Source organism: Neofelis nebulosa, chromosome 17 (assembly GCF_028018385.1).
Source record: "Neofelis nebulosa isolate mNeoNeb1 chromosome 17, mNeoNeb1.pri, whole genome shotgun sequence".
Lineage (NCBI taxonomy): Eukaryota > Metazoa > Chordata > Mammalia > Carnivora > Felidae > Neofelis > Neofelis nebulosa.
In genome coordinates, this window is record NC_080798.1 from 1,733,000 (window position 1) to 1,758,924 (window position 25,925).

Genomic DNA, 25,925 nt, shown 5'->3' on the forward strand with positions numbered 1-25,925 from the left:
ACTAGTACCTGCCCTACTCAGTTGTAACAAATACAAAATGAGAATATACAGTTAATAACTTAGTTCAGTTCCGAAGTTATAGTCAGGGCTCAATGAATGTTAGCTATTACAAACCCACGACAATTTACCTGCAATTCCAAAGGAAGAATGGTGCGAGAGCTGAAAGTTTCCTCATAAATTTGGAATAAAGGGTTTTGGTAGAATGAACTAACCAGAAGCTACATAAGGTCTCTCTTCACCTGGCTAGCATGAAGATACAAAGGCCTGAGGAAAACACTAACATGTTTGATCACAGGATATTTTTCATGCCACGGTTTTGGATAAGAGTCTGGATGTGTATTTCATTATTATCCTGGCCACATTGACAGAGGGAGGGGGACAAGGAGGAATTAGACATGGGAGGGTGAATGTGTAAAGGGGAAAGCTGGCCCAGTGATGGAGGGGGTTCAGATAATTTTCTTAGCTGTGGCTGTTGCCTCTTCTTTTTCCTGGAAGGACCAGTGCTCATTACCTACTCCAGTCCTGCGTTATCCTTACTCAGCCCAACCAACATTTGGGTCAAATCCGCCCCATCCTTACACAGTCGCTCATGCTCTCAGGAGGTGGAGACATCACTGAAGTCTTCCTGTGTTTGGGCACCAGGGTCATGGACAGATTCTGGCCCAGAGAATTACCCTGCGATCCTTCCTGGGGCACCAGGCTCCACCCAGATGACCCACCGAGGGGCCTAAGATTGGAGCTCTGTGATTCATTGGGAAGAGACGCGGAGAAAAAGTGAAGGCGTGAGAAAGGCACGGAACCAGACCCAGGAGGCCGGCGCCCTCCTCCGCATCAACATCGGGAGACCACCAGGAGACGACCACGAGGCCCGGGGCCACCTGGGACCCGGCTATTCCCGCCCTGCCGGCCAGTTTCAGGCCATGCCGCACAAACGGGTCACAGCCACGGGAGGAGGTCCCCGACGTCCGTGGCCCCCCAACCCGAGCACCAGCTTGCCTCTTAAGCATCTCGGACGCGTTCCCTCCCGCCCAGGACGCCCACGGGGAACGCGGGCCTTCGGAAAGGCCCTGCCCAGACGTCTGCCTCGTACACCCTACTGTGCACGCGCCGCCGCGCCCGCTCCGAGGCCGGATCCGCCCCGGCGAGCGCTGAAGTTTGCAAAACGGTGGCTACGGCGGCGGAGAACGCGTGCGCAGAGGAGGCTGCGCTCTGAGTGTCTGGAGACTGCCGCGCGGGGGCCCCCGAGGGGCCTGGAGAAGAGGCGGGAAAGAGGGCAAAGACCGCGGGCAACCGTCTGTGTTGAAAAGTTGAAAGCGAGAAAACGGAATCCCGCTAGTCATTAAGAGGAAGCATAAAAAAAAAAAAATAATAATAAATCCCGGGGCGGGGAACACCGGCAGAGTTTGTTTGTATCCTTGACTTGTCCAACATAGGTATATTCATGAATTGTACAAATGTCAGAAAATGGATAGCAGGAATTTAAAAATGTATTACTTCTGATTGCTGCCTCTGGAGGTGACCACTTTTCACGTGCTACGCCGTTCCTCACGGCTTAATCCACATTTTTTTTAATGGTTATTTTTTTATTTTTGAGAAAGAGAGAGAGAGACAGAGCACGAGGGGAGAGAAGGGCAGAGAGAGAGAGGGAGACACAGAATCCAAACAGGATCCAGGCTCTGAGCTGTCAGCACAGTGCCCGACATGGGTCCTGAATCGATGAAACATGAGATCAAGACCTGAGCAGAAGTCGGACGCTCAAACTGACTGCGCCACCCAGGCGCCCCACGACTGAATCCACATTTTTAGGTATAAGTATTAAGAATTCCCAATATATAGTGGAAAATGGGATCATAACGGTGTTTCTTGATTAAAACTCATTGCATCTTATAAGTAAATAAAACAAAACTCATTGCATCTTCTCCATTTTCAAAAATTATACTTCTTCCTTGTCATTAACCAGCATCAATACCTTGACCATGACCAGTACCTTGACCAGTTAGAAAATTAAATTGGAAAAAGAACCAATTGAGAACAGTAGATATAAAACAAAAGGATTAGTTTAAAGTAATGAATTCAGAAAATGTACTTGCAAGACAAAGGACAAATGTAGCTTAATGTACAAGTTATTAAGAAAAAATGTTGTACCTAAGACGCAAAGGAGCTCAGAACAGCCCCCCCCCCCCCCCCCATATGCCACTCTGGGATAAGGATTGTTTTGAGATAAAGGGATAAGAAAGGCCCACTGACGTCCCCTTTTACTCCCAGAAAATAGAAGGTAAAACTCCCATATGAAAAGGGCGCCTGGGGGGCTCAGTCAGTTAACCAACCAACTTCAGCTCAGGTCATGATCTCACAGTTCGTGGGTTCGAGCCCCATGTGGGGCTCTGTGCTGGCAGCTCAGAGCCTGGAGCCTGCTTTGGATTCTGTGTCTCCCTCTCTCTCTCTCTCTGCCTCTCCCCCACTCACACTCTGTCTCTCTCTGAAAATAATAAACTTAAAAAAAAAAAAACCTCCCATATCAAAGATGCCCTTTCTACACTAGGAGGAAAGAAACATTCTTATCACCGGAGATGAAGAGCCAAAACTAAGAAAAAATTCTGTGCAAGCAAACCTTGTTAAGATAACTTTTATCTTCCTTTAGTTTCCACATATATTTTAGTTACTTTTCTAAAATCACCTGTCTTCGTTCAATCTAACATATAAGCACTTAGGTTTTGCTACTTTTTTGGGTATTCATTTCCTTATGAAGCTTTGTGTATCAGGTAAAACTTACATTAAATAAATTTATAAACTTCCATCCTGGTAATCTGTTTTATATCAATTTAATTCTCAAGCCCAGCCAGAACTCCTAAGAGGGTAAAGGTAAAATTTTGCCTCTTCTGCGTAAACCAAGAATCTGAAAAGATCATCAAGGAAAAAAAAGAAAAATATGGCCAATTTATAAAAATTTATTAAAAATAGAGCCAAAACATTTAGTTAAAAGTGTTCAAACACACTAGTTCTCAAACAAGTTACAAATAAAGCAACGATATACTATTGTTTCCAACTCTAAGATTTACAGTGATTGAAAGACTGATAATGTAGTGTGTGAACAGGTATGAGAAAAAGAAAATATGAACAAAATGGAAGTTGCATATTACATTTTTCCTGAAATTAAATGGGAAAATTTTAAATTAAAATCTAAAAACAATGAATATGACAATTTGTTGAAAGAAAAATATACTGATCTGGGGCCAGGTGATAGGGTGGTTCAGTTTGTAAAAATTTATCAAGATTTATACTCACACTATGTGTACTTTTCAACATTTACATTATACTTCAATAAAAAGTTAAAATACTGGCAAAGAGGCATTCTATGAGAATGCAAGAAAGAAATCCTTCTTATAAGCGGTAATAATATTATGCTTTTAATATAGCCACAGGGACATAGAATTTGATTAATCATAATCATTGATTATGTATCTGATTGATACATGATACACTGAGTACAGAGCCTGCCTGGGATTCTCTCTCTCTGACCCTTGCCTGCTCTCTCTCTCTCTCTCTCAAAATAAATAAACATGTTTTTAAAATAAAAAAAATAAAATAAGTGTTTTTTAAAAATATACTGAGCACCTGGGGGGCTCAGTACGTTAAGCGTCTGACTTCGGCTCAGTCATGATGTCAAAGTTTGTGAGTTCGAGCCCCGCTTCGGGCTCTGTGTCAACGGCTCAGGGCCTGGAGCCTGTTTCGGATTCTCTGTCTCCCTCTCTCTGCCTCTCTCTCTCCCTCTCAAAATAATAAATAAACATTAAAAAAATTTTAAATGCATTCAAATTGACCATTTAATCAGTGATGCTTTTCAGAAGGCTATCAGAAAAGTTCAGTAATTTTTCCAAAGTCATACAGAACTTAAGTAGTAAAGCTAATATTCAGAACCATGTGTCTGGCTCCAGGATCTATATTCATAACCACTTTACTATATTGTCTCCCTAGCATTACAAACATTTTCCCATAATTATAAAATATTTTATTTTTATCTTTAAATTCCAAGGATTTAAAAAACTTTATTACTGATATGGATGGGATCTGTTTTTATGTGATATATTGTGAGCTAGTTTTATGAGAAAGCTATTACTATTGTAGAAATACGTATATATTATTGTAAGAAAGCTATTAATATTGTACATATATTTATTGATAATAAGAGTGTTCAATATATTGATATATGAAAAATAGCTTAGCAAACTATATACCTATCTAGTGAGAACTACAGAACTCCCAGCAAACAAACCCCTGCACCAAGAGACTTGACCAAACTCTTAGCATAGCTTCTGGTAGATAAGACCTGTGTCCTCAGCATGATCCCAGTTCCCCCCTTAAAATGCCTGCCTGGCAAAGGTCAACACTCCTAGAACTTACTAGCCAATACCTGAGACAGGTCCCTAACCTCCCTTTCTTTGAATATTTACTAAAAAGGGCTTATAATTTTGAATTCTTCCTCTGTCCCTTTGAGATGTGTATGCATCTCCTACAATTCTGGGGTGTCTTTCTTTTTTTTTTTTTAATTTTTTTAACATTTATTTATTTTTTGAGAGACAGAGACAGAGCACAAGTGGGGGAGGGGCAGAGAGAGAAGGAGACACAGAATCTGAAGCAGCTCCAGGCTCCAAGCTGGTCAGCACAGAGCCTGATGTGGGGCTCGAACCCACGAACCGTGAGATCATGACCTGAACTGAAGTCGGCTGCTTAACCGACTGAGCCACCCAGGCGCCCCTGGGGTGTCTTTCTTAAGGATCTAAAAGCCATTTCTTGGGGCACCTGGGTGGCTCAGTTGGTTAATTGTCTGACTTCAGCTCAGGTCATGATCTCACAGTTTGTGGGTTCGAGCCCCTCTTTGGACCCTGTGCCGACAGCTCAGAGCCTGGAGTCTGCTTTGGATTCTGTGTCTCCCTCTTTCTCTGCCCCTCCCCTGCTTGTGCTCGCTCTCTCTCTCCATCAAAAATAAATTACTAAACATTAAAAAAAAAGAAAAAAGTAATGATATTGACATATTAAAAGAAATAAAATAAAAGCCATTTCTTTGAAATGTCATCTTCAGGAAGCTTAGGGCCTCTGTCTTCCAGTCTCTGTGGAAGGACAGAATTCTAACTTTGATAACTGCCAGCTGTCAGACACAGCTGGCCTGACAAATTGTTGTAATTTTTCACTTCCCTGCTCTACTTGAGCCCTTCCTCCCGGCTCGGCTTGGCCCCTGCCACCCCAAGATCCAATTACTCTCCTTGCATTTAAGTTTTCCAGTTGACTGGCTGCAGTTCCCCCTGTAAGGTGTGGCCAACAGAGAAGAACGATCATGGAGCCCTTCAAGATACTGAGGCCTCTCTTACAACTGTATTTCCCAAAGTATTGGTGAAAGGTTATCTTATGGCCCCTCTGCCTAGTGTGGGTAAATAGATCTTAAATGACAAACACTCTCTAACATCCAAATCTCCCTAAGCTTTTGAATCCCTTGCTCTACAGTAAACCATGGGAAGTTGGGCTTTCCCAGTTCTTTCCCGGTAGGCCACCTTTTGGTCCATGGTTCAGCCACCAACCAACCAACCAACCAACCAACCAACCAACCAACCAAATTGTTAGAGGGCTAACTCCTTGAGTTACAGATGCAACTCAGAAGCAATTAGATGTAGAATCTCTTTTTTATGGGCCCATATCTAAAAATTCTACCTGACACAAATTTATGATCCCTCCACCGTTATTCCACACCCTTAGTTTCCATTCCCACACACGTTCCCTTGATTTCCGCTTGTGTAATTTAGAAAACTCAAGCAGTTCTCTTGGAATGTAATACACCTCCTCTTGGGTGACATTTTGTCATCTTACCTTTAGGAGCCTGCTGACATTTGAGTCTAATTATGAGTCTAAAAGCAGAGAGGTGGGTCCTGAGGAGAGTCAGCGTTGTCTTGCATGGCAACGGCCTCAGGGAAGGCCATCACCATTTCCTTAGGCAATGCTGTTAATTCCCTCAGAGGTGGATACCACTAGGGGTGGGGATGCCACTGCCCCTGCCACTTCCTCTAGAGGAGAAAAGACCTCTACCACTGGCAAAGAAGACTCATCCGAATTTAGGATCCCAGTGATAGCATTTTCATCAAGGTCTTCCCACACATCCCATCCCAACTTACAGGATCCCATTCTTTCCCTCTCAGTGCCCTCAGTTTGACAGAAGACGCCCTGTGAGGCTGGGAGTTTGATTTGTGTTGTAACTCAGCCAATCACAGGATGAGGTTTTGTATTTTTTGGCAATTTTAGCCCTGTATCTACAGGAGATAAGGGTCTCCCACAGGGCACACATGGAAGGTCTTGGGTCATTTATGTGATGTGTGAGCTGGGAAATCAAATTCCTGAGCTCCCCCTTTTCTCTCACCACTTTTTCAAGCAACATTAGGAACAACCAACCAACATCACCATGGTCCTTAATTTTCCAAAAATGTTTGGAAGTATCATAGGCAGGATCACTTAGCTCCTTGCTTCCTCTAGGTGATTGAGTACCAGCAACCAATGTTTTGCATATCTACTAAACCGTTCACCCCATAGACTCTCTGCTCCCTTTACTACTGGAAATACAGTCCTTAGTGAATTTAAATCTAATCATACCCAGGTACCCCCCCCCCCTTAAAAATCTTTTCAGATCACACAAACATATAGGGGTAACAAAACAAAACTTTCCTAGGGGCGCCTGAGTGGCTCAGTTGGTTAAGCGTCTGACTTCGGCTCAGGTCATGATCTCAGGGTTTGTAGGTTTGAGCCCCACGTAGGCCTCTGTGCTGACAGCTCGGAGTGTGGAGCCTGCTTCGGATTCTGTGTCTCCCTCTTTCTCCGTTCCTCCCCCGCTTCCTCTCTCTCTCTTTCTCTCTCTCTCTGTCAAAAATAAAGATTAAAAAAAAACTTTAAAAAAGCAGTAAAACTTTCACTTTTATCCTGTAGTACTGTGGATTACAGCTGTGAACAATTGAAAGAATCTGTCAACTTCCATCAAGGCTGATTAATGACCAGGAGAGGAAATTGCCAGGGAGAGACCCCGAGAGTCACTGCACGTGAAACGTCACCTGAAACTGCTCCTGCCAGTGTGGGGCAGGATCTTGTTTTTAGTTACATTTTTGTATCTTATAAGTGTGGACTTTTTGCAGTTAATTTTTATTTGTTTAAACATTGCATTCAAATATTATTTATTTTGATCACAGCAGTTTTTGCACCCCCTTAAATAGCTCCCGTGGTGAGAGCTACATCTTCCTCACCCTAATCCTGGAACTAATTAAAAAGAACTCTTTTGATTTTTGTTTGGTTTTGTTTGGTTTTGTTTGTTTGTTGTTTAAAGTAAGCTCTACGCCCAACATGGGGCTTGAACTCACAACACCGAAGAGTCGCACGCTCTACCGACTGAGCCAGCCAGGTGCTTCCCAAGAACCCTTTTAATATAAGTAAAGGTCACCACTTCAAAAGATAAGTGTAGAGCATTAAAAAAAAAGCAGTTAAAAAAATACATAGATATAGAATAAACACTGAAAACAAGATGTGTGAATACAGTAGCACTCAGAAGTGCTCTTGTGATGGTTTTGCGGTAGAGATTAGTAGAAATTATTAAATCTATCAATGGAAGAATGGGCGGCTTATCTAGCCCTTCCTAGATTAAGAGGGTCTGTTTGTAAGAAGTGATGTAATTGGTAAAGATAAAACTTCAGAACCACGAAAGATTAAACAAACAGGTGGGGCCATCCAGGCTGATGATATAAAACCGTCCTTGAGGCGGACTGTCTCCCGATCTAACCCTAAGACCTCAGGACTCCACCAACATGGCTCAAGATAATTCTCCAAACAGTAAGTTCCCTGCACACTTGACTGAGGTTTCTGTTTCGTTGGTTTGGGAGGAAATTGACTACAAACTTATGGGTTTGCCACAACTTGTGGGAGTTCCATTTTAAAACTTTTTTTTTAACGTTTATTTATTTTTAAGAGGGGGGTGGAGGAGAGAGAATCCCAAGCAGGCTTCAGGCTGCCAGCACAGAGCCCAACTTGGGGTTCAATCTTACTAATTGTGAGATCATGACCTGAGCCAAAATCAGGAGTCAGATGCTTAACTGACTGAGCCCCATTTTTAAATTTTAAAATAACTGTATTAGGATTGGGAAAAATTTTCTCTCATATGATATGAAAATATGCTGTTTTCTGTGTATTGTGCATTGGGAATTTCAGAAAGATACAGGCAATCATGAATTAAACAAAATAGAAGATTTTTGCTTCAGGAAGGAGAGGGAGAGAGATACATTTAAAGAAACTGTGGTGGGGCGCCTGGGTGGCTCAGTCGGTTAAGCGTCCGACTTCAGCTCAGGTCACGATCTCGGGGTCCGTGAGTTCGAGCCCCGCGTCGGGCTCTGGGCTGATGGCTCGGAGCCTGGAGCCTGTTTCCGATTCTGTGTCTCCCTCTCTCTCTGCCCCTCCCTCGTTCATGCTCTGTCTCTCTCTGTCTCAAAAATAAATGTTAAAAAAAATTAAAAAAAAAATAAAGAAACTGTGGTAAAAAAAAAAAAAAAAAAGAGGGGGGCACCTGAGTGGTTCAGTTGGTTAAGCATCTGATTCTTGATTTCAGCTCAGGTCATGATCTCACAGTAAGTGAGTTTGAGCCCCACATCGAGCACCAAGCTGCTGGTACAGAGCCTGCTTGGGATTCACTCTCCTTCTCTGCCCCTCCTTCGCGTGCTTTCTCTCTCTTGTTTTTTTTTTATTATTATTTTTTTTAACGTTTATTTATTTTTGAGACAGAGAGAGACAGAGCATGAATGGGGGAGGGTCAGAGAGAGGGAGACACAGAATCTGAAATAGGCTCCAGGCTCTGAGCTGTCAGCACAGAGCCCGACTCGGGGCTTGAACTCACGGACCATGAGATCATGACCTGAGCTGAAGTCGGCCGCTTAACCGACTGAGCCACCCAGGCGCCCCGCTTTCTCTCTCAAAATAAATAAATAACCTTAAAAAACAACAACAACAACAAATGGGGCGCCTGGGTGGTTTAGTCGGTTAAGTGTCTGACTTCGGCTCGGGTCATGATCTCACGGTTCGTGGGTTCAAGCTCCATGTCGGGCTCTGTGCTGACGGCTCAGAGCCTGGAGCCTGCTTCTGATTCTGTGTCTCCCTCTCTCTCTGCCTCTCCCCTGCTCAAAAATGAATAAACATTTAAAAAAATTGTTTAAAAGAAAAAACAATGGGAGGCATGAGAGATTTCATAGACCAGAATATCTTTGGAATCAAAGAAACTTCCAGACTTCTTTCTCAAGACTGAACTTTACTCTTGAACTTTGGATTCATCGGTCTCACTTGTTTGTCTAACAAGTGTCCCAAACTCAGCGTGTCCCAAACTGGACTCCATGTTTACACCCAAACTCTCCCCCACAGAGTTTATCCTCACTGAGGACATGTCAGCTGTTCATGCTAAAAACTCTAGGGAACATCCTTGACCTACTTTTCTCTCATGACCTATATCTAATCAGCCTGGCAGTTCTGTTTTTAACTTTAAAATATTTTAGAAATCTGACCATTTCTTGGTGCATCCCCACACGGCCCTGCAAGGCCCTATACAATCTGTCTTCTACCCCTGCCACCAAGGTCTAGGACCTCACCTGTTTCTGCTTTGTTCCAGACTGTGTAGCCCTCTGCTCTCTCTTAAAGAGGCCAGGCAGGCTCCTACTGCCAACCCCAGTCCCTGCAAGGTGGGTCTCCTCATGTCAGCATGGGTCTCTCTCTCATTTGCTTCAAGTCTTTGCTTAAGTCATTTGTTTTCTTCCTTTTTATTTATTTTTGAGACAGTGCAAATGGGGGTGAGTGGGTCAGAGAGAGGGGGACAGTGGATCCAAAGCCGGCTCTGTGCTGACAGGCTGACAGAGAGAGCCCAATGCAGGGCTGGAACTCACGAACTGCAAGAATGTGACCTGAACCGAAAACCAAGAGTCAGAAGCGCCACCGACTGAACCACCCAGGTGCCCCGAATCAAGTCATTTTCTAAGTGAAGTCTTCCCTAATTACTTCGCTTAAAATTGTGACTTCACCCCATGCATTCTTTCTTTTCCCTCCTCCTTTATTTAAAAAAAAAAAAAATTATCGGGGCGCCTGGGTGGCGCAGTCGGTTGGGCGTCCGACTTCAGCCAGGTCACGATCTCACGGTCCGTGAGTTCGAGCCCCGCGTCAGGCTCTGGGCTGATGGCTCGGAGCCTGGAGCCTGTTTCCGATTCTGTGTCTCCCTCTCTCTCTGCCCCTCCCCCATTCATGCTCTGTCTCTCTCTGTCCCAAAAATAAATTAAAAACGTTGAAAAAAAAATTAAAAAAAAAATTATGTTTAGGGGCGCCTAGGTGGCTCAGTCGGTTAAGCATAGACTTCGGCTCAGGTCATGATCTCGGTTCATGAGTTCGAGCCCCGCGTCGGGCTCTGTGCTGTCAGCTCGGAGCCTGGAGCCTGCTTCGGATTCTGTGTCTCCCTCTCTCTCTGCCTTTCCCTCCCTCACACTCTGTCTCTCTCTGTCTCAAATATAAATAAAAAACATTAATTAAAAAAATTAAAAAGAAATTTTTATGTTTATGTATTTTTGAGAGAGAAAGCCCACGCGCACGCAAGTGGGGGAGGGACAGAGAGGGAGGCAGACACAGAATCCGAAGCAGGCTCCAGGCTCTGAGCTGAGCTGTTAGCACAGAGCCCCTTCGGATTCTCTGTCTCCCTCTCTTCTCTGCCTCTCCCCCACTGCTGCCCTCTCTCTCAAAAAGAAATAAACATTTTTTAAAAAGTTTAGGGGCGCCTGGGTGGCTTGGTCAGTTGAGCGTCCGACTTCGGCTCAGGTCATGATCTCAAGGTCCGTGAGTTCGAGCCCCGCATCAGGCTCTGTGCTGACAGCTCAGAGCCTGGAGCCTGTTTCGGATTCTGTGTCTCCCTCTCTCTCTGCTCCTCCCCTGTTCATGTCTGTCTCTCTCTGTCTCAAAAATAAATAAACGTTAAAAAAAATAAAAATAAAATAAAATAAAAAATAAAAAGTTTAAAAAATCCAGTTGACATATGTATCTTAGTATAATACAGCATACAACACAGTTCACTGAAATGGTTTCAGACTCCTCGTGGCAGCTAATATCTAAGAAAGTTTATGCCACTTGTTATAGTGGGTTTTTAATTTGGTGGAGTTTTAATGATCTGAAAGGCTATTAAAGTACAACTCTGTGCCCAACTATATACACCTGTCTGAGGCTGTATATGTCATGATTGAGCTAAAAAGAACATCACAAGAGATCAGATGCAGCTGTAAGAATCCAGCTCTCTTCTATATGGCTAAGTATAGACATCAAAGTAATTTCCATAAATGTAAAGCAATGCCACTTACCTCAGTAATCATTTTTATTCCAAGGTGATAATTTTTTTAATAAATATGTTATTTTTGTTAAAATGTAATGGGTTTGTTGACATTTGAAAATGGATTAATCAAGGGGTGCCTGGGTGGCTCAGTCGGTTAAGCATCTGACTTCAGCTCAGGTCATGATCTTGGGGTTTGTGGGTTTGAACCCCATGTCAGGCTCTGTGCTGACAGCTCAGCTCAGAGCCTGGAGCCTGCTTCAGAATGTGTGTCTCCCTCTCTCTCTGCCCCTCCCCTGCTCACACTCTATCTCTCTCTCTCAAAAATAAATAAACAAAAAAAGTTAAATAAAATGGATTAACCAATGTTCTCACTTTTAATTTTTAATAAGGTAAAACAAACGGTCTTTGGACATTCAGTTTTAAAAGTGCAAATGGGTCCTGAAGCCAAAAACATTGGGATTTAGTGATCTAGGAATACTTTCTAGAGAAAAAAAAATGTGCAATAATTTTCAAGTTTTTTTCTTTTTCTTGTCTTCTTAGTAATGCACAATTGATAGGTTACTGCTCCTCAGCAACACACACTTGCTTCCCCTCCCTGTGCACAGCTGTCCATCTGTTCCATCCAGTGCATTTCATGCCATTTAGAGATAGGTGTCTTGTGATATGTGTGTATCCTTCACAAATACACAACATTGTTTTGGTGGAATGTAACTTATTTAGATTAGTTGATCTTTACTGGAATCACTTGTTTCTCTCCAGCTTTTTATTGAAGTACAACTGCACATGGTAAAATGCAAATCATAAGTGTACAATTTGATTTAATTTACGTGTACACCTATGTACGTATATACATAATTGCTACATAGAAATATTATTGCTCTGTATAAACTCCATTTTGTGCCTTCCTTTCTTGACTTAATTCTGTGCCTTTGAGACCTATCGATCTTGTTTCCCTTGTCATTTTTTTTTCTCATTATTTTGGTCTTAAGGCATAAAATTCCATCACGGGGATATTAGCACATTTTACTTACCCATTCGTGTAGTCATGGGCATTTAGTTTGCTCCAACTGTTAATATGAACAGCATTCTGAAAAATATGTCATGGAGATTTGAGTGGGAAATAAATGACGGCATTACAATTACTGCACATAATTTAAGCAAGCAGAGCCCAATTGCCCCACCGACTATCTAGAATAAAGTACATTCCAACCAGTTCTCCAGAAGGGTTTCCATCTCCCCACCCCACCCCCATCATTGCAAGCATCTGACTTTATCTGATTTTCTAACTTTTGAACTGCAGTTTTCAGTTATGTCTTTGGTTCCAGAAATTTTTCCCATTGTGTTTTGGGAAGATTAAATAACTTATTGAACTCTTTTCTATCTCAATGGGACACGGGTTCTTTCGTACATGATTTTCCATTTATTTTTACATTTCACAGGTCTTTAATTTGGCATTTTGAAATATACTGTGTATCATGACTCAACTTCATTTTTCTTCATACAGCAAGCCATTTTCTTTACCCAACACTACCCTTTCCCACTGATTTTGGAGGCTCTGGCTGTCCCAAGTTCTATATAGAACAGGCTTTCTGTTCCTTGGCTTTCTGTTGGGTTCCATTTGTCTACTGGTCTGTTTCTGCATGAGTACTGTAAGAAAAAGCTTTTACTACTCTATTTTATCTGGATAATTAAATGCATCATCTTTATCCTTTTTAAACAAAATGTATAATCTACTTTGTGGGCTTGTATTCTCCCCGTATGTTTTAGGTGGCCCTCAAAATCCTGTTTGGTCTCTTCTCAGAAAACAGCCATATTCTCATCATGAGAAAAACATCAGATAAACTCTAATGAGGTTCTACAAAACACTTGCTCAGTACTCCTTAGAACTGTCTATATCATGAAAAACTAAAGTCTAAGAAACTGTCAGGGCCAAAGGGAGCCTAAGGAGATCTGAGGACCCATTGTAATATGGTACCTAGATAGCATCTGAGAACAGAAAAAGGATATTAGATAAAAACTTTTAGATAAAAACTTGGAAAATATGAATAAAGTATGGACTTTACTTACCAACAATGTATCAGTATCAATTCCTTCATTGTGAGAAATGTACTGTGGTAATATGTTAATAGGGGAGGGGTACCTAGTTGGCTCAGTTGGGAGAGCATGTGACTTTTTTTTTTTTTCTGAGAACTGGGGAGAGGGGCTGAGGGATAGAGAGAAAGTGGGAGATTGAGCAATCTTAAGCAGGCTCCGTGCTCCATGCCCCACTCCCCCTTGGCGGGGGCACGGAGCCCTCTGTAGGGTTCAATCCCATGACCCTATGATCATGACCTGAACTGAAATCAAGAGTACAACGCTCAACCAACTGAGCCACCCAGGCGCCCCTGAGTATGTGGCTCTTTTTTTTTTTTAAGCTTATTTATTTTGAGAGAGAGAGAGAGAGAGAGAGAGAGAGCGCACAAGTGGGGAGGGGCAGAGAGTGGGAAAAAGACAGAATCCTAAGCAGGCTCTACACTGTCTGTGCAGAGCCTGATGTGGGGCTCGAATTCAGCAACTGTGAGATCATGACCTGAGCTGAAAGGTGGATGCTTAACTGACTGAGCCACCCAGGTGCCCCAAGCATGTGATTCCTGATCTCTGGGTCATGAGCTCGAGCCCCACATTGGGTATAGAGATTACCTAGAAAAAAGTACAATGAATAATAGGGGAAACTGGGAATGGAAGATATGGGAACTCCTCATACCAGCTTTGTAACTTCTCTGTAAATCTGAACATCCTAAAATAAGGTTTACTTCAAATATCCTGTTGGTATTTTTGTTTGGAAATGCAATTCCCTGTTAATAGACAGAATGTTCACTACTACCAACACTATGGCAGTGAATATCCATGTGTGTTACCCAGACGTACACGTGTCCGTTCCTCTAGGATAGAGACTCAGGAAGGGAATTACGAAGCTGTAACAGTCTGGAGCTTTGTGCCCCCCAGAGTCAGAGATGAACCATCTTGATACTGATCTCTAGGAACCGTTAGCTTATTGGGCTATAACATGCTCCTAGGTTGATAAAAGAGATCTTCCTCAGATTTTTCTCTTTGCTTTCCTCCTTTCTTATCCTTCATCTTACTTTAGCTCTTCATCTCTTGTTCCTCCCTGCCCACGCTCTACCTGTCAGTGTAGGAATTAGGCAGGAGGCCCTAATTTGCTTATCCCCGCCCCCCATTCCCTAGGGAGTTGATCTGGGTTAGTTAGAAGTTCCTCTATATCTACTTCAGGGCTTAAGCTTTCCTTTGAGCTTTTCACTGTAAAGGAATTTTCCTTTTAAGAATGTATACAGTCAAGGATGTGTGCACAGAGAAGAACCTACTTGAAGGTATAAGATGGGTGGGGTCCTGTGAGGGCTTTTTAACCTAAGGCCAACCTCAGAGAAGATTACTTTGCCATCAGAAAAATTCAATCATGACTATTTGGAGCACAGAGTGTGGGCCTTAGACTGGAGGGTCAGGGAAGGACTCTGAGAAGGTGGTGCTCAAGCTGGAACCTGTCATAAAGGAGCAAGCTAGTCCCTCATCACATGAAGGGCATCGCAGGAAGAGAAGAACAAGTACCAAGTTCTGGAGTAGAAGGAAGTTGGCCTGGTTGTGGGACAGAAAGTTGGTGGTAGTGGCTGGAGGACACATTTATTCCAAGGTATAAGGCCAAGGAAGTCATTATATGTGACTAGGTCAAAAATATTGGTGAGGGCCTGATCAACATGGTAAGATTCAAGAGGACTTGAGAATGATAGTAAAGTTAACCTTCTCCTTTCAGGGTGCCTGGCTCTCTCAGTTGGTAGATTATGTGACTCTTGACCTCAGGGTTGTAAGCTGGCCTCCAAGTTGGGTGTAGAGATTACTTAAAAAAATTTAGAACTCAAAAAAAAAAAAAATTTAGAACTCTAGGGACACCTGGGTGGCTCAGTCAGTCAAGCTTCTGGCTTTGGCTCAGGTCATAATCTCACAGTTTGTGAGTTTGAGCCTCGCATCGGGCTTGCTGTTGTCAGCACAGAGCCCGCTTTAGATCCTCTGTCTCTGTCTCTCTGTCCCTGTGCTGCTCAGGCACATACACACACTCTCTCTTTCTCTCTCTCAAAAATAAACATTAAAAAAATACAAAATTTTAGAAATAAAATAAAAATAAATAAATAAATAAACAAACAAACAAACAAATAAATAAATAAAATTTTAGCCTTCTTTCAATGAAGTACAACAGACCAGGAGGTAGTAGACTGGTATGCAAATGAAGATTTAAACTTGTAGAAGGGACAAACATTCAAGGATCAAACAAAAAAAAGCATCCCTGTGGTCTGGGAATCCCAATGAATTCTTTATTTTGCCGTAGTTAAGAGTTTTGACTGGATTTTTTTTTTTTTTTTTTTGCATAAATGTGGAGTTTGACTTTTTTGAGTCTTTTTTTTTTAATTTTTTTTTCAACGTTTTTAATTTATTTTTGGGACAGAGAGAGACAGAGCATGAACGGGGGAGGGGCAGAGAGAGAGGGAGACACAGAATCGGAAACAGGCTGCAGGCTCCGAGCCATCAGCCCAGAGCCCGACGCGGGGCTCGAATTCACGGACCGCGAGATCGTGACCTGGCTGAAGTCGGACGCTTAACCGACTGCGCCACCCAGGCGCCCCTGACTTTTTTGAGTCTTGTTGTTTCCTTAGTTGTTAATTTTAGTCACTCTGACCTGTGTGAGGCGGTATCTCAATGTGGTTTTGATTTGTGTTTCCCTGATGATGAGTGATGCTGAGCATCTTTTCATGTGTCTGTTGGCCATCTGGATGTCTTCTTTGGAAAAGTATCTATTCATGTCTTTTGCCCATTTCTTCACTGGATTATTTGTCTTTTGGGTGTTGAGTTTGATAAGTTCTTTATGTATTTTGGATACTAACCCTTTATCTGATATGTTACTTGCAAATATCTTCTCCCATTCTGTCGGTTGCCTTTTAGTTTTGTTGATTGTTTCCTTCATTGTGCAGACACTTTTTTATTTTGATGAGGTCCCAATAGTTCATTCTTGCTTTTGTTTCTCTTGCCTCCGGAGACATGTCTAGTAAGAAGTTGCTGCAGCCACAGTCAAAGAGGTTATTGCCTGTTTTCTCCTCTAGGATTTTGATGGTTTCCTGTCTTATGTTTAGGTCTTTCATCCACTTTGAGTATTTTTGCGTATGGTGTAAGAAAGTGGTCCAGGTTCATTCTTCTGCATGTTGCTGTAAGAACCAAATGATCCTCCCCATAGTGTTTTTAAAAACATTTTGGAAAGTGATCCTGTTTATCTGCTATTGAGGGCAATGGACTTTACCCGGAAATTAAACCAGAAACACTGAAAGGGACTTAATGGTACTTCATTTGCTCTTCATTTCTATGGTTTCAAGTATTCATGATTGTAATGACCTATTATTACATGCCTTTTCTTGACTCATTCTTCTTAATCCATATGAACAGAACACATAAATTTTTCATGGTTTTTGAAAAATAGAAGACCTTGACTCCCAGTCATGGCATTCAGATAAAATAGAGAAGTTCAAGAATCACCTTTGTGTGGGGCGCCTGGGTGGCTCAGTCGGTTAAGCGTCCAACTTCGGCTCAGGCCATGATCTCGTGGTCCATGAGTTCGAGCCCCATGTCAGGCTCTGTGCTGATAGCTCAGAACCTGGAGCCTGTTTCAGATTCTGTGTCTCCCTCTCTCTCTGACCCTCCCCCATTCATGCTCTGTCTCTCTCTGTCTCAAAAATAAATAAACGTTTGGGGCGCCTGGGTGGCGCAGTCGGTTAAGCGTCCGACTTCAGCCAGGTCACGATCTCGCGGTCCGTGAGTTCGAGCCCCGCGTCGGGCTCTGGGCTGATGGCTCGGAGCCTGGAGCCTGTTTCCGATTCTGTGTCTCCCTCTCTCTCTGCCCCTCCCCCGTTCATGCTCTGTCTCTCTCTGTCCCAAAAATAAATAAAAAAACGTTGAAAAAAAAAATTAAAAAAAAAAATAAATAAACGTTTAAAAAAAAAAAAGAATCACCCTTGTGTATTTAAGGGATTTATAATTGTGTCAGAGTTCTTTACTACTGGTTTCTGGTGGATTACAAAGGAAAAGAGGAAATCAAAGACTAGCTTGAGGCTGAAGTTTGAAATTTATAAGCTGGCCTATTAAATGCTTCATCTTTCCTAATCTTTCCACAGAGACCACACCAGTGAATCACAGACGCAGCCGCACCAAATTCACACAAGATCAATTGAAAATCCTCATCAAAGCATTTGATAAAAACCCTTACCCAGGTTATGCTACCAAACAAAAACTTGCTTTAGAAGTCAATACTGAAGAGTCTCGAATCCAGGTAAGTTACAAATTCTGTATCTCCAAGACTAAAAGTAGACAAGGAGGCAAGGAAACTGTTAATCGAGCACATTATGTGCCAGTGTGCTAAGGGCTTTGCGTGAAGTAACTTGACACCCAGAATGAAGTCACAAGGATGCTGCTCTTTGTCTCACTTCACAAATGTGAGTACTGAGGGTGAAAGAGTGTCTAGGAGTGGCAATGGCATGTGCAGGTGCTTCTTCAGAGAAGAGGAAATACTTGAGCTGGTTGATAAATGCATAATAATTGCAGCATCTATTTCTTTTTTTTTTTAATTTTTTTTCAACGTTTTTTATTTATTTTCGGGACAGAGAGAGACAGAGCATGAACGGGGGAGGGGCAGAGAGAGAGGGAGACACAGAATCGGAAACAGGCTCCAGGCTCCGAGCCATCAGCCCAGAGCCCGACGCGGGGCTCGAATTCACGGACCGCGAGATCGTGACCTGGCTGAAGTCGGACGCTTAACCGACTGCGCCACCCAGGCGCCCCTGCAGCATCTATTTCTTTTTTTTTTTTTTTTTTTTAAACATTTGATTTATTTTTGAGACAGAGAGAGACAGAGCATGAACGGGGGAGGGTCAGAGAGAGGGAGACACAGAATCTGAAACAGGCTCCAGGCTCTGAGCTGTCAGCACAGAGCCCGACGCGGGGCTCGAACTCACGGACCGTGAGATCATGACCTGAGCTGAAGTAGGCCGCTTAACCGACTGAGCCACCCAGGCGCCCCATCTATTTCTTAACTTAAAAAGATTACTATAGTCATGTTGGGAACAGATTGTGAAGATGCTAAATGCCAAACCTTGACATAAGACTTAGTCGGATGTGACAGGTATCCGTAACAGTACTGAGCTTATAAGAATCACACCCTTTGAAGACAGGCAGTAATAGGGTGAGGTGACCTAGACATACTAAATTCTCTCATTTTCTTTTCCTCACTCAAGATTTGGTTTCAGAATCGAAGAGCTAGGCACCAGAAGAAATCAGAACCCGATGAGGACTTAGAATCAAGCCAAGACCAAGATCACCTTGAAGAGGAGATTCAAAGTAAATAGTCTGTTGCAGTCCTTCCACAACAGAGCTTCTTGGGTACACAAGGTCCTCTCTACTTGGAGCTAACTACGACTCTGAGTGGGAGAGGAATGTTCTTTCTCTCAGGGCCTCCTGTTCAAGGTCTTCTGGTAGCAATGGGTCCAATATGGCCCCTGGAAATTCTTTCCTGCATCGTTCATGGACCTTTTGAGACTTTGCTCTGCTTACCTTCTTTCCACTGGAAAGAACGAGCAACCTAGCTATATACTGTGTCTCTTCTAGAACCTTCTGCCTGGAATAAGCCAGGGCAAGGCCCTCTTAAGGAGATGCAATGTATTAGATGGAGACAGTGTAGGACAGGTTTGGGTTCCTTGTTTGGGAATATGTCAACTGACCTCTGAAATGTTCCGTGACCCTCAGTCTTACACCTATCCTAGGTAGAGAAGACAGACGGAGTCGTACCAACTATACGTCCTTGCAATTACACGCCCTCATTGAGGCATTTTCGAACGATCCTTATCCTGGCTTTGATTCCAGAGAGCAACTTGCTAAAGAAATTGGTGTTCCCGAGTCAAGAGTCCAAGTAAGTGATAAAGAATTTGCCCCATATCCTAGGTTGGAGATGTAGGAGATGGGGAGCCCTGTGGATGGACATGTGAGGCACATTCCCACCCCAGGGCCTCTCATGAGCTATTCTCTCCATCTAGTAGGTTCTTGAGGCTTATTTATTTAGAGAGAGAGTGAACACGAGTAGAGAAGAGGCAGAGAGAGAGAGGGAGAGAGAATCCCAAGCAGGCTCCCTGCAGACAGCACAGAGCCTGATGTGGGCCTTGATCCCACAAACCATGAGATCATGACCTGAGCTGAAACCGAGAGTCAGACGCGTAACTACCTGAGCCACCCAGGCGCCCCTCCATCTGGTTGCCCTAGGGCCAGCTATCTCACCCCCTTCAGTTCTTTCTTGCTGTAACCAGTGTTTTATTTTTTGTTTTCTTTCTTTCTTTATTTTCACTGCATTTATTACTAATATTAAAAATATTTTTTTTAATATATTTTTTTTTAATTTTTTTTTCAACGTTTTTTATTTTTATTTTTGGGACAGAGAGAGACAGAGCATGAACGGGGGAGGAGGGGCAGAGAGAGAGGGAGACACAGAATCGGAAACAGGCTGCAGGCTCCGAGCCATCAGCCCAGAGCCCGACGCGGGGCTCGAACTCACGGACCGCGAGATCGTGACCTGGCTGAAGTCGGACGCTTAACCGACTGCGCCACCCAGGCGCCCCTCTGTCTGGTTGCCCTAGGGCCAGCTATCTCACCCCCTTCAGTTCTTTCTTGCTGTAACCAGTGTTTTATTTTTTGTTTTCTTTCTTTATTTTCACTGCATTTATTACTAATATTAAAAATATTTTTAAAAATTCTTTCTCAGTTCTGCAATGGCCCTCTTCCCTCCTTCTTGCTCACACTCCTGATGCATTTCCTCAGGACAGGTTGAAAACCGAACCTGTCTGCTGTTATTTTCACAGAAAGCAACCAGTGCCAGGGATGTCAGGGAAGAAGGTTGGAAGAAGGCAACAGTACTGCCCAGGTTCCATCCTAAGGTTGGCTGGGTGGAGATTCACAGAATTCAGTCAAAAAGTCTGGTGGCCTTGCAGTGACTTAGTCTAAGTAAAGTGGGCTGGAGAGGAGAATAGGGTAGCCCACCAGAGGCTTTAGAGAACACCTCAAAATCTTGTGTCAAACCCAGAAGAACTGACACCAGGAGAAGAATGGGGAGGACCAGGGAGGCAGTCTTGTGGAAAGCTCTACAATTCTCCCATATTGGGAGGTTACAGGAAGTCTAGAGGTCACCAAGAGCCTCACTCATTTCGGCAGAAAAGCTCAACTCTAGCATTAGGACGTTAAAAAGAGACCAACCACATTGAAAAAGGCTACAAAGGGATGCACAGTTTCATAAGCACAGGGATCACAGACCAGAGTGGTGGGGATCATGCTGCTGACACACAGAAACTGCAAAATCCAAAAGCAAGAAGAATGGCCTTTCACTGGTAACTCCACCTGTCATTCAGACTTGACCCCAGGTCACACAACCTGGTGAATTTCGCAGAGCCGCTGGCAACACTGGGGGCAGAGGGTGTCACGTAAAAAGGACTTAAAACAAGCAGCTGGAAGGAGGGAATGATAGGAAACTGCTCCAGGGGATCGAGGGCAGTACTGGGGGCTGGGTGGACAGGTGCCCAAGCGACAGCACCAAAGAGGTTTCCTGTATAGCAGCCAGCTGGCACAGGGGACGATGACCCAGGAGGCAGATGAAGGGAACAAAGATGGGGTCCTGAACATGAGTCTCTGGAGGCTGGATCAGAAGAAAGACCACATACTGGGCACCAGTGATGACACACAACTCTGGACCAAAAGGGAGGGTGGGTGTCACTGACTGAGGGTGGTGGGTGGAACAGCTTCAAAGTAGCCGTCACAGAGCCACAGGGGACTATGTGGCCTTCAGGTCACAGGAGGCTCCTCCCCGCCTGGATGGGAAGATACAGTCTCACAGGGTGGTCTGTTGATACCTGGGTGATAGAAGACACAGAGGTCCTCATATTGACACTGGCCCTTTTTGGCAAAGTGTCTGCATACAGGGCAGTTGGATTTGTCTTCCATAACCTGGAGTCCATCCTTGGGCAGGGAGGTATTCTTGATAAGAGACCAGCTTCTGAGCTTCAAGAGTTTCTCTGCTCTTTGTTGGAAGCCTCCCCTGGAGGGACTCCCATGGCCTGGTCTGGGAGAACAAGGTTCAGCATTGCCCACGCCCTCCCCCAACCAACCACAACTATTTGGGCCTCATCTGGGGCCTGGGCCTCCCCGAATTGGGCCTCTGCCCAGGGGAGGAGGTGGGGCACTCAGCATTGTGGAGTCATTGGTCTTCTTGATTCTGGAGGACCTCCATGAAGACCTGATTGGGGTCATCAAGCTTTCCATTGGCCAGAAGGCCAGGTGGTCTAATGGGACTCCCGTCCTTCTCGTTTCTGGTTTCTTTCCTCCTGCTCTGGCAGGGGGAGCTGTTGCTTGGGGTTCTGCATCTTGCGCTTTCTCATTATGGCCAAATGGCTGCAGTGGGATTTGGAGAGCAGTGACTGAGGATTCTACTCTTTGTCTTCTGAATAGCGCCTGACACAAGGAGTAATAATTTGTTGAATGAAGGCAGGAATGTTTCTTTACGTGCAATATGAGCCAGGCATTTGCCTAAAGTCTTTTACATCTATCACAGTTTTCAGCCTTTCTAATTATCCCATGAGGTTGGAATTATTATGTCTAATTTAGAGATTTAACATTTAACTCAGAGAAATGTAGGATCCAGATGGAATAGAATTCTGTCAGAGTGGTGTGCTCTGTGTGTGTATTTAGACCAGTGCTCCTTGGGTGCCTGGGTGGCTCAGTCAGTTAAGCATCTGAGTCTTGATTTTTGCCTTGAGTCATGAGATCGAGCCCAGGTTGACTCTGCTGACAGCAAGGAACCTGCTTGGGATTCTCTCTCTCCCTCTGCCCCTCCCCCACTCATTCTCTTTCTCTCTCAAAATAAATAAACACTAAAAAAAAACCACTGTTCTTTCCAGTAATCTGATAATTCCAATAGTATGATTAAATGTCACACAAATTTACCTCCTAGACAAATAGGAGCAAACAATGTGTTTGGTGTTTGGTCAGAAACAGTTTCACAGAGGAAAACTTGATCTGGGGCTTGCAAAGCAGAGAGAGATCCCATGGGGGAAGACCAGAAGAGAGGGGGTTCATAAGGGCAGCAGTTGTGGTAGACTGGATTCCTAGCAGCAGTCCTGTGGCTTCCAGAGCATTGTGAATTGTCTGTGGGCTGGTGAACTAGGGTGACATAAATATACTCAAGGAGGCCTCAAGTCTAGGCCAGTTGTGGCCAGTTGATTAAGCTGTTGTGTTCGGGTTTTGTGGACACCATCTTCCATTAGCCTGTGAGCTGTGACAGGGGGCCCATCTCTGATTAACCCCTGTATGCTGAGCAGAGCTCAAAAGTCTTGAAGTGGATCAGACACTTGGCAATACTTGCTATAAGAGTTTATATTTTATCCTTTGTGTGGTAGAGACATGCTCAAAGAATTAAGACAGAGGAGAAAGCATGCTCTAGTTAGGGTTTGAAATAGCCCCTCTTCCTCCAGGGAAGAATGGACTCCACTATGGAAACAGGAAGTAAGTTTGACAATCAGCGAAAAGTCAAGGAGGCTGAGACATGGAAGTGAGTGCTGTGTGAGAAACAGCACGGACACAGACTGAGAGCAATGCATAGATGGGGTGTGGAGGACAGGGGTGGCGTGGAGAGGGAAAGAGATGAGATAACGAGGAAGACGTGGTGGGTCTGGCTTGGATGGATGGCTAATCTTGGTGTTATCCAGCAGGAGGATTGGGTTCTAGAGGAGGATGTGCCTCGGTGAGGGTTGGGAGATTCTATGGAGAAGATGGATATATATAAATGGAAGACTGATTTTTTTGAGTAAATGGTTTGGTGTGATTCTGAAGGAGCGTGTGAGTTGGGAGAGAAGAAAACAGAAGCTGGTGATGAAGTACGAAGCTAATCTTGTCCTAATGTAGCCATTCCAATATTCTTTGGGCTAGTTTTCTCCTCAGAATTCAAAGCTGAATATATTTTTCCTTAAATTCCAGATATTGTGGGGCACCTGGGTGCCTCAGTCAGCTAAGTGTCCGACTCTTGATTTTGGCTCAGGTCATGATCTCGTGGTTTGTGAGATCAAGCCCCGTGTAGGGCTCTGCACTGACAGAGGGGCGCCTGCTTAGGATTTTCTCTCTCCCTCTCTCTCTGCCCCTCCCCTTCTCTCTCTCTCTCAAAATAAACATTTAAAAAAATAGATCTTGGTAGGTGCAGAAATAATGAGAAATCTCTGAATGACTTTATCAATAGGGCACTGGTTCTCATAGGTACCACAAGCAAGGCAGATGGAGAAAATTTATGATTCAGGTGTAGAAACCGAACACAGGGTTGCATTATGTGCAGTTCCTCCAAAACAATCATTCACCTGCAGAGTGGTCTATACCTTCAGGAAGGACATGAAAGTTTTCATGGTATTACGTGACTTTTCCAAAGCCTGGTTTTTGGACTCCAGATCTGTGCCTATTCTATTTGCAACCTCTGTGAAAACCAAAAGCAGTAGTTGTGGAATGTGAGTGTGTGTGTGTGTGTGTGTGTGTGTGTGTGCGTAGTATATAAATACATATACGTTTTTCTAAAGTTATGTTATTATAAATAATATATACATATACTTGAGATATATATATAATGTGCATGTATGTGTGTAACTTATGGGCAGAGGCAAGGGGTAACAATTATGTCTTGTGGGATGAAAAATATCTCCCTAGACAGACAATATACTATCCTGGGTCATGGAAGAAACATAAGCCTTTTGAAGAGGAAGGAAAAAAAAGATGGGAAAAGAATTCCAGGCAGAGGGAAGAGTGTCAGTATAGGCATGGCACTTTAGGGAAAACCAGCACTGGTAATGAGGCGACCGTGGGGACTTAAGGATTTGAAACCCATCATGAAGGCACTAGGTGTGAGGTTCTGAATTTTGGGCTTTATCTTCAGACTTGATAGACCGTCCTAGCTGTCATATGGAAGGCTGGTGATTTTGGAATTAGGCCTAGAACCAACCCCCTCTCTCTTCCTTTTGCCTTGTGAAAGCAATGGTGAAGCTTGCATGACATCATTTGATTGAATTAATTCTTGATGTTTTACCCACTTAGATTTGGTTTCAAAATCGGAGATCCAGATTCCATGCCCAGAGAAAAAGAGAACCTGATGATGGAGACTTAGAACAGAGACAAGACCAGGAACAGGATCTCTGAGATGAGAGAGTTCAAGGTAATCACCCTGTTGTTCTCATGTTGGCTCACCGAGCAGAGCCTCCTGAGTGCCCAGTCCTTCCACATGATGGAGTCAACTCCAACCATCTCTTGGGATACCTCCTACTCGAGTGCCTTATCAGACTCCATGGAGTAAGGGGATTAGTTATAGTTCCTGAAGACTCTTCCCAAGTCAGTGGTCCCCCAAAAGAATTCCACTGGCCACTTTCTAGCTGGAGCCCATAAACCCCATTAGAATGTGAATTTGAGGGGGGTGTCTGAGTGGCTCAGTTGAGCCTCCAACTCTTGAACTCAGCTCAGGTCTTGATCTCAGGGTCATGAGTTCAAGCCCCACATTGGGTTCTGTGCTGGGCATGAAGACTACTCGAACAAAATTCACATTCTCTCTCTCTCTCTTTGTAATCGATGTCTTCCCGGTACCTGGTACATAGTAAACAATCTGTTGACTTTGTGGAAGGTATGGTTGAAATAATGGAGGAATCAGTCCTTAGGTTTGTTCTGCCAAAGGCCGGCTAGCGCATGGCTTTCCCAGGAGGTAGTAAGTTCTACACCGGACTAGAAAGGCGGGAACGAGTTTACTTCCATGTTTGAATGTACAAACTGGCTTCTTCCATTTTTCTTTCCTCCTTAGGCATAGAAGCTACACAAAATGGCCCCAGTCTTTCTATCAGCTGTCTTATTTTTCCAGAGCCAGAGCAAGATAGACAGAGACATTCAGTGTATTTGATATCTTCAGCCTGGGCTCTACATTTCTCTCACTTGTCTTGGAAACATGTTTTCCTAAATATACCTCAGCTTTTCCAGAGCTGAGCCTGCCGGAGACACTCAACAGGACTTTAGGAGGCGGAGACAGACACATGGTGCCACACCCTACCGACCGATCCTGGATCCAGAGTTCAGCGGATCTTGAAGACAACGAGAATAAACTTATTAATATCATTTTTCAAGCATCATAGTCATTGCGATTTTTAAGAAAGATTTTGTTTTTAAGTAATCTCTACACTCAACATGGGGCTTGAACTCACAACTCCGAGATCAAGAGTCGCACGCTCCACTAATGGAACCAGCTGGGCGTCCCAGTTGTGCTTTTTAATAAGAGACATTTACTTTGTCTTCATCCCCCTTCCCAGCACAGAGCTTCTGAAACTTTTGGAGTTTCCTGTGATGACAGAAATTAGAGGATTGGCATTTTCAATCCTCCTGAACCTCTAAGAAGGAGAGAGGGGATGAAAGTTGAGTCAATTGCCAATGGCCA

General features: G+C 43.7%; 1 protein-coding gene and 1 pseudogene across 1 annotated transcript; one reads left to right on the forward strand and one right to left on the reverse strand.

The window, feature by feature from the left end:
* The first annotated feature begins 7,829 nt into the window (after positions 1-7,829).
* On the forward strand, positions 7,830-24,652 carry DUXA (double homeobox A). Its single transcript, XM_058707094.1, has 5 exons — positions 7,830-7,854; positions 17,569-17,723; positions 18,685-18,787; positions 19,210-19,355; positions 24,551-24,652. The coding sequence occupies exons 1-5, from the start codon at positions 7,830-7,832 to the stop codon at positions 24,650-24,652; spliced, it is 531 nt and encodes a 176-aa protein (XP_058563077.1).
* On the reverse strand, positions 21,269-21,861 carry LOC131500061 (proline-rich protein 3-like; annotated as a pseudogene).
* Positions 24,653-25,925: the final 1,273 nt, after the last annotated feature.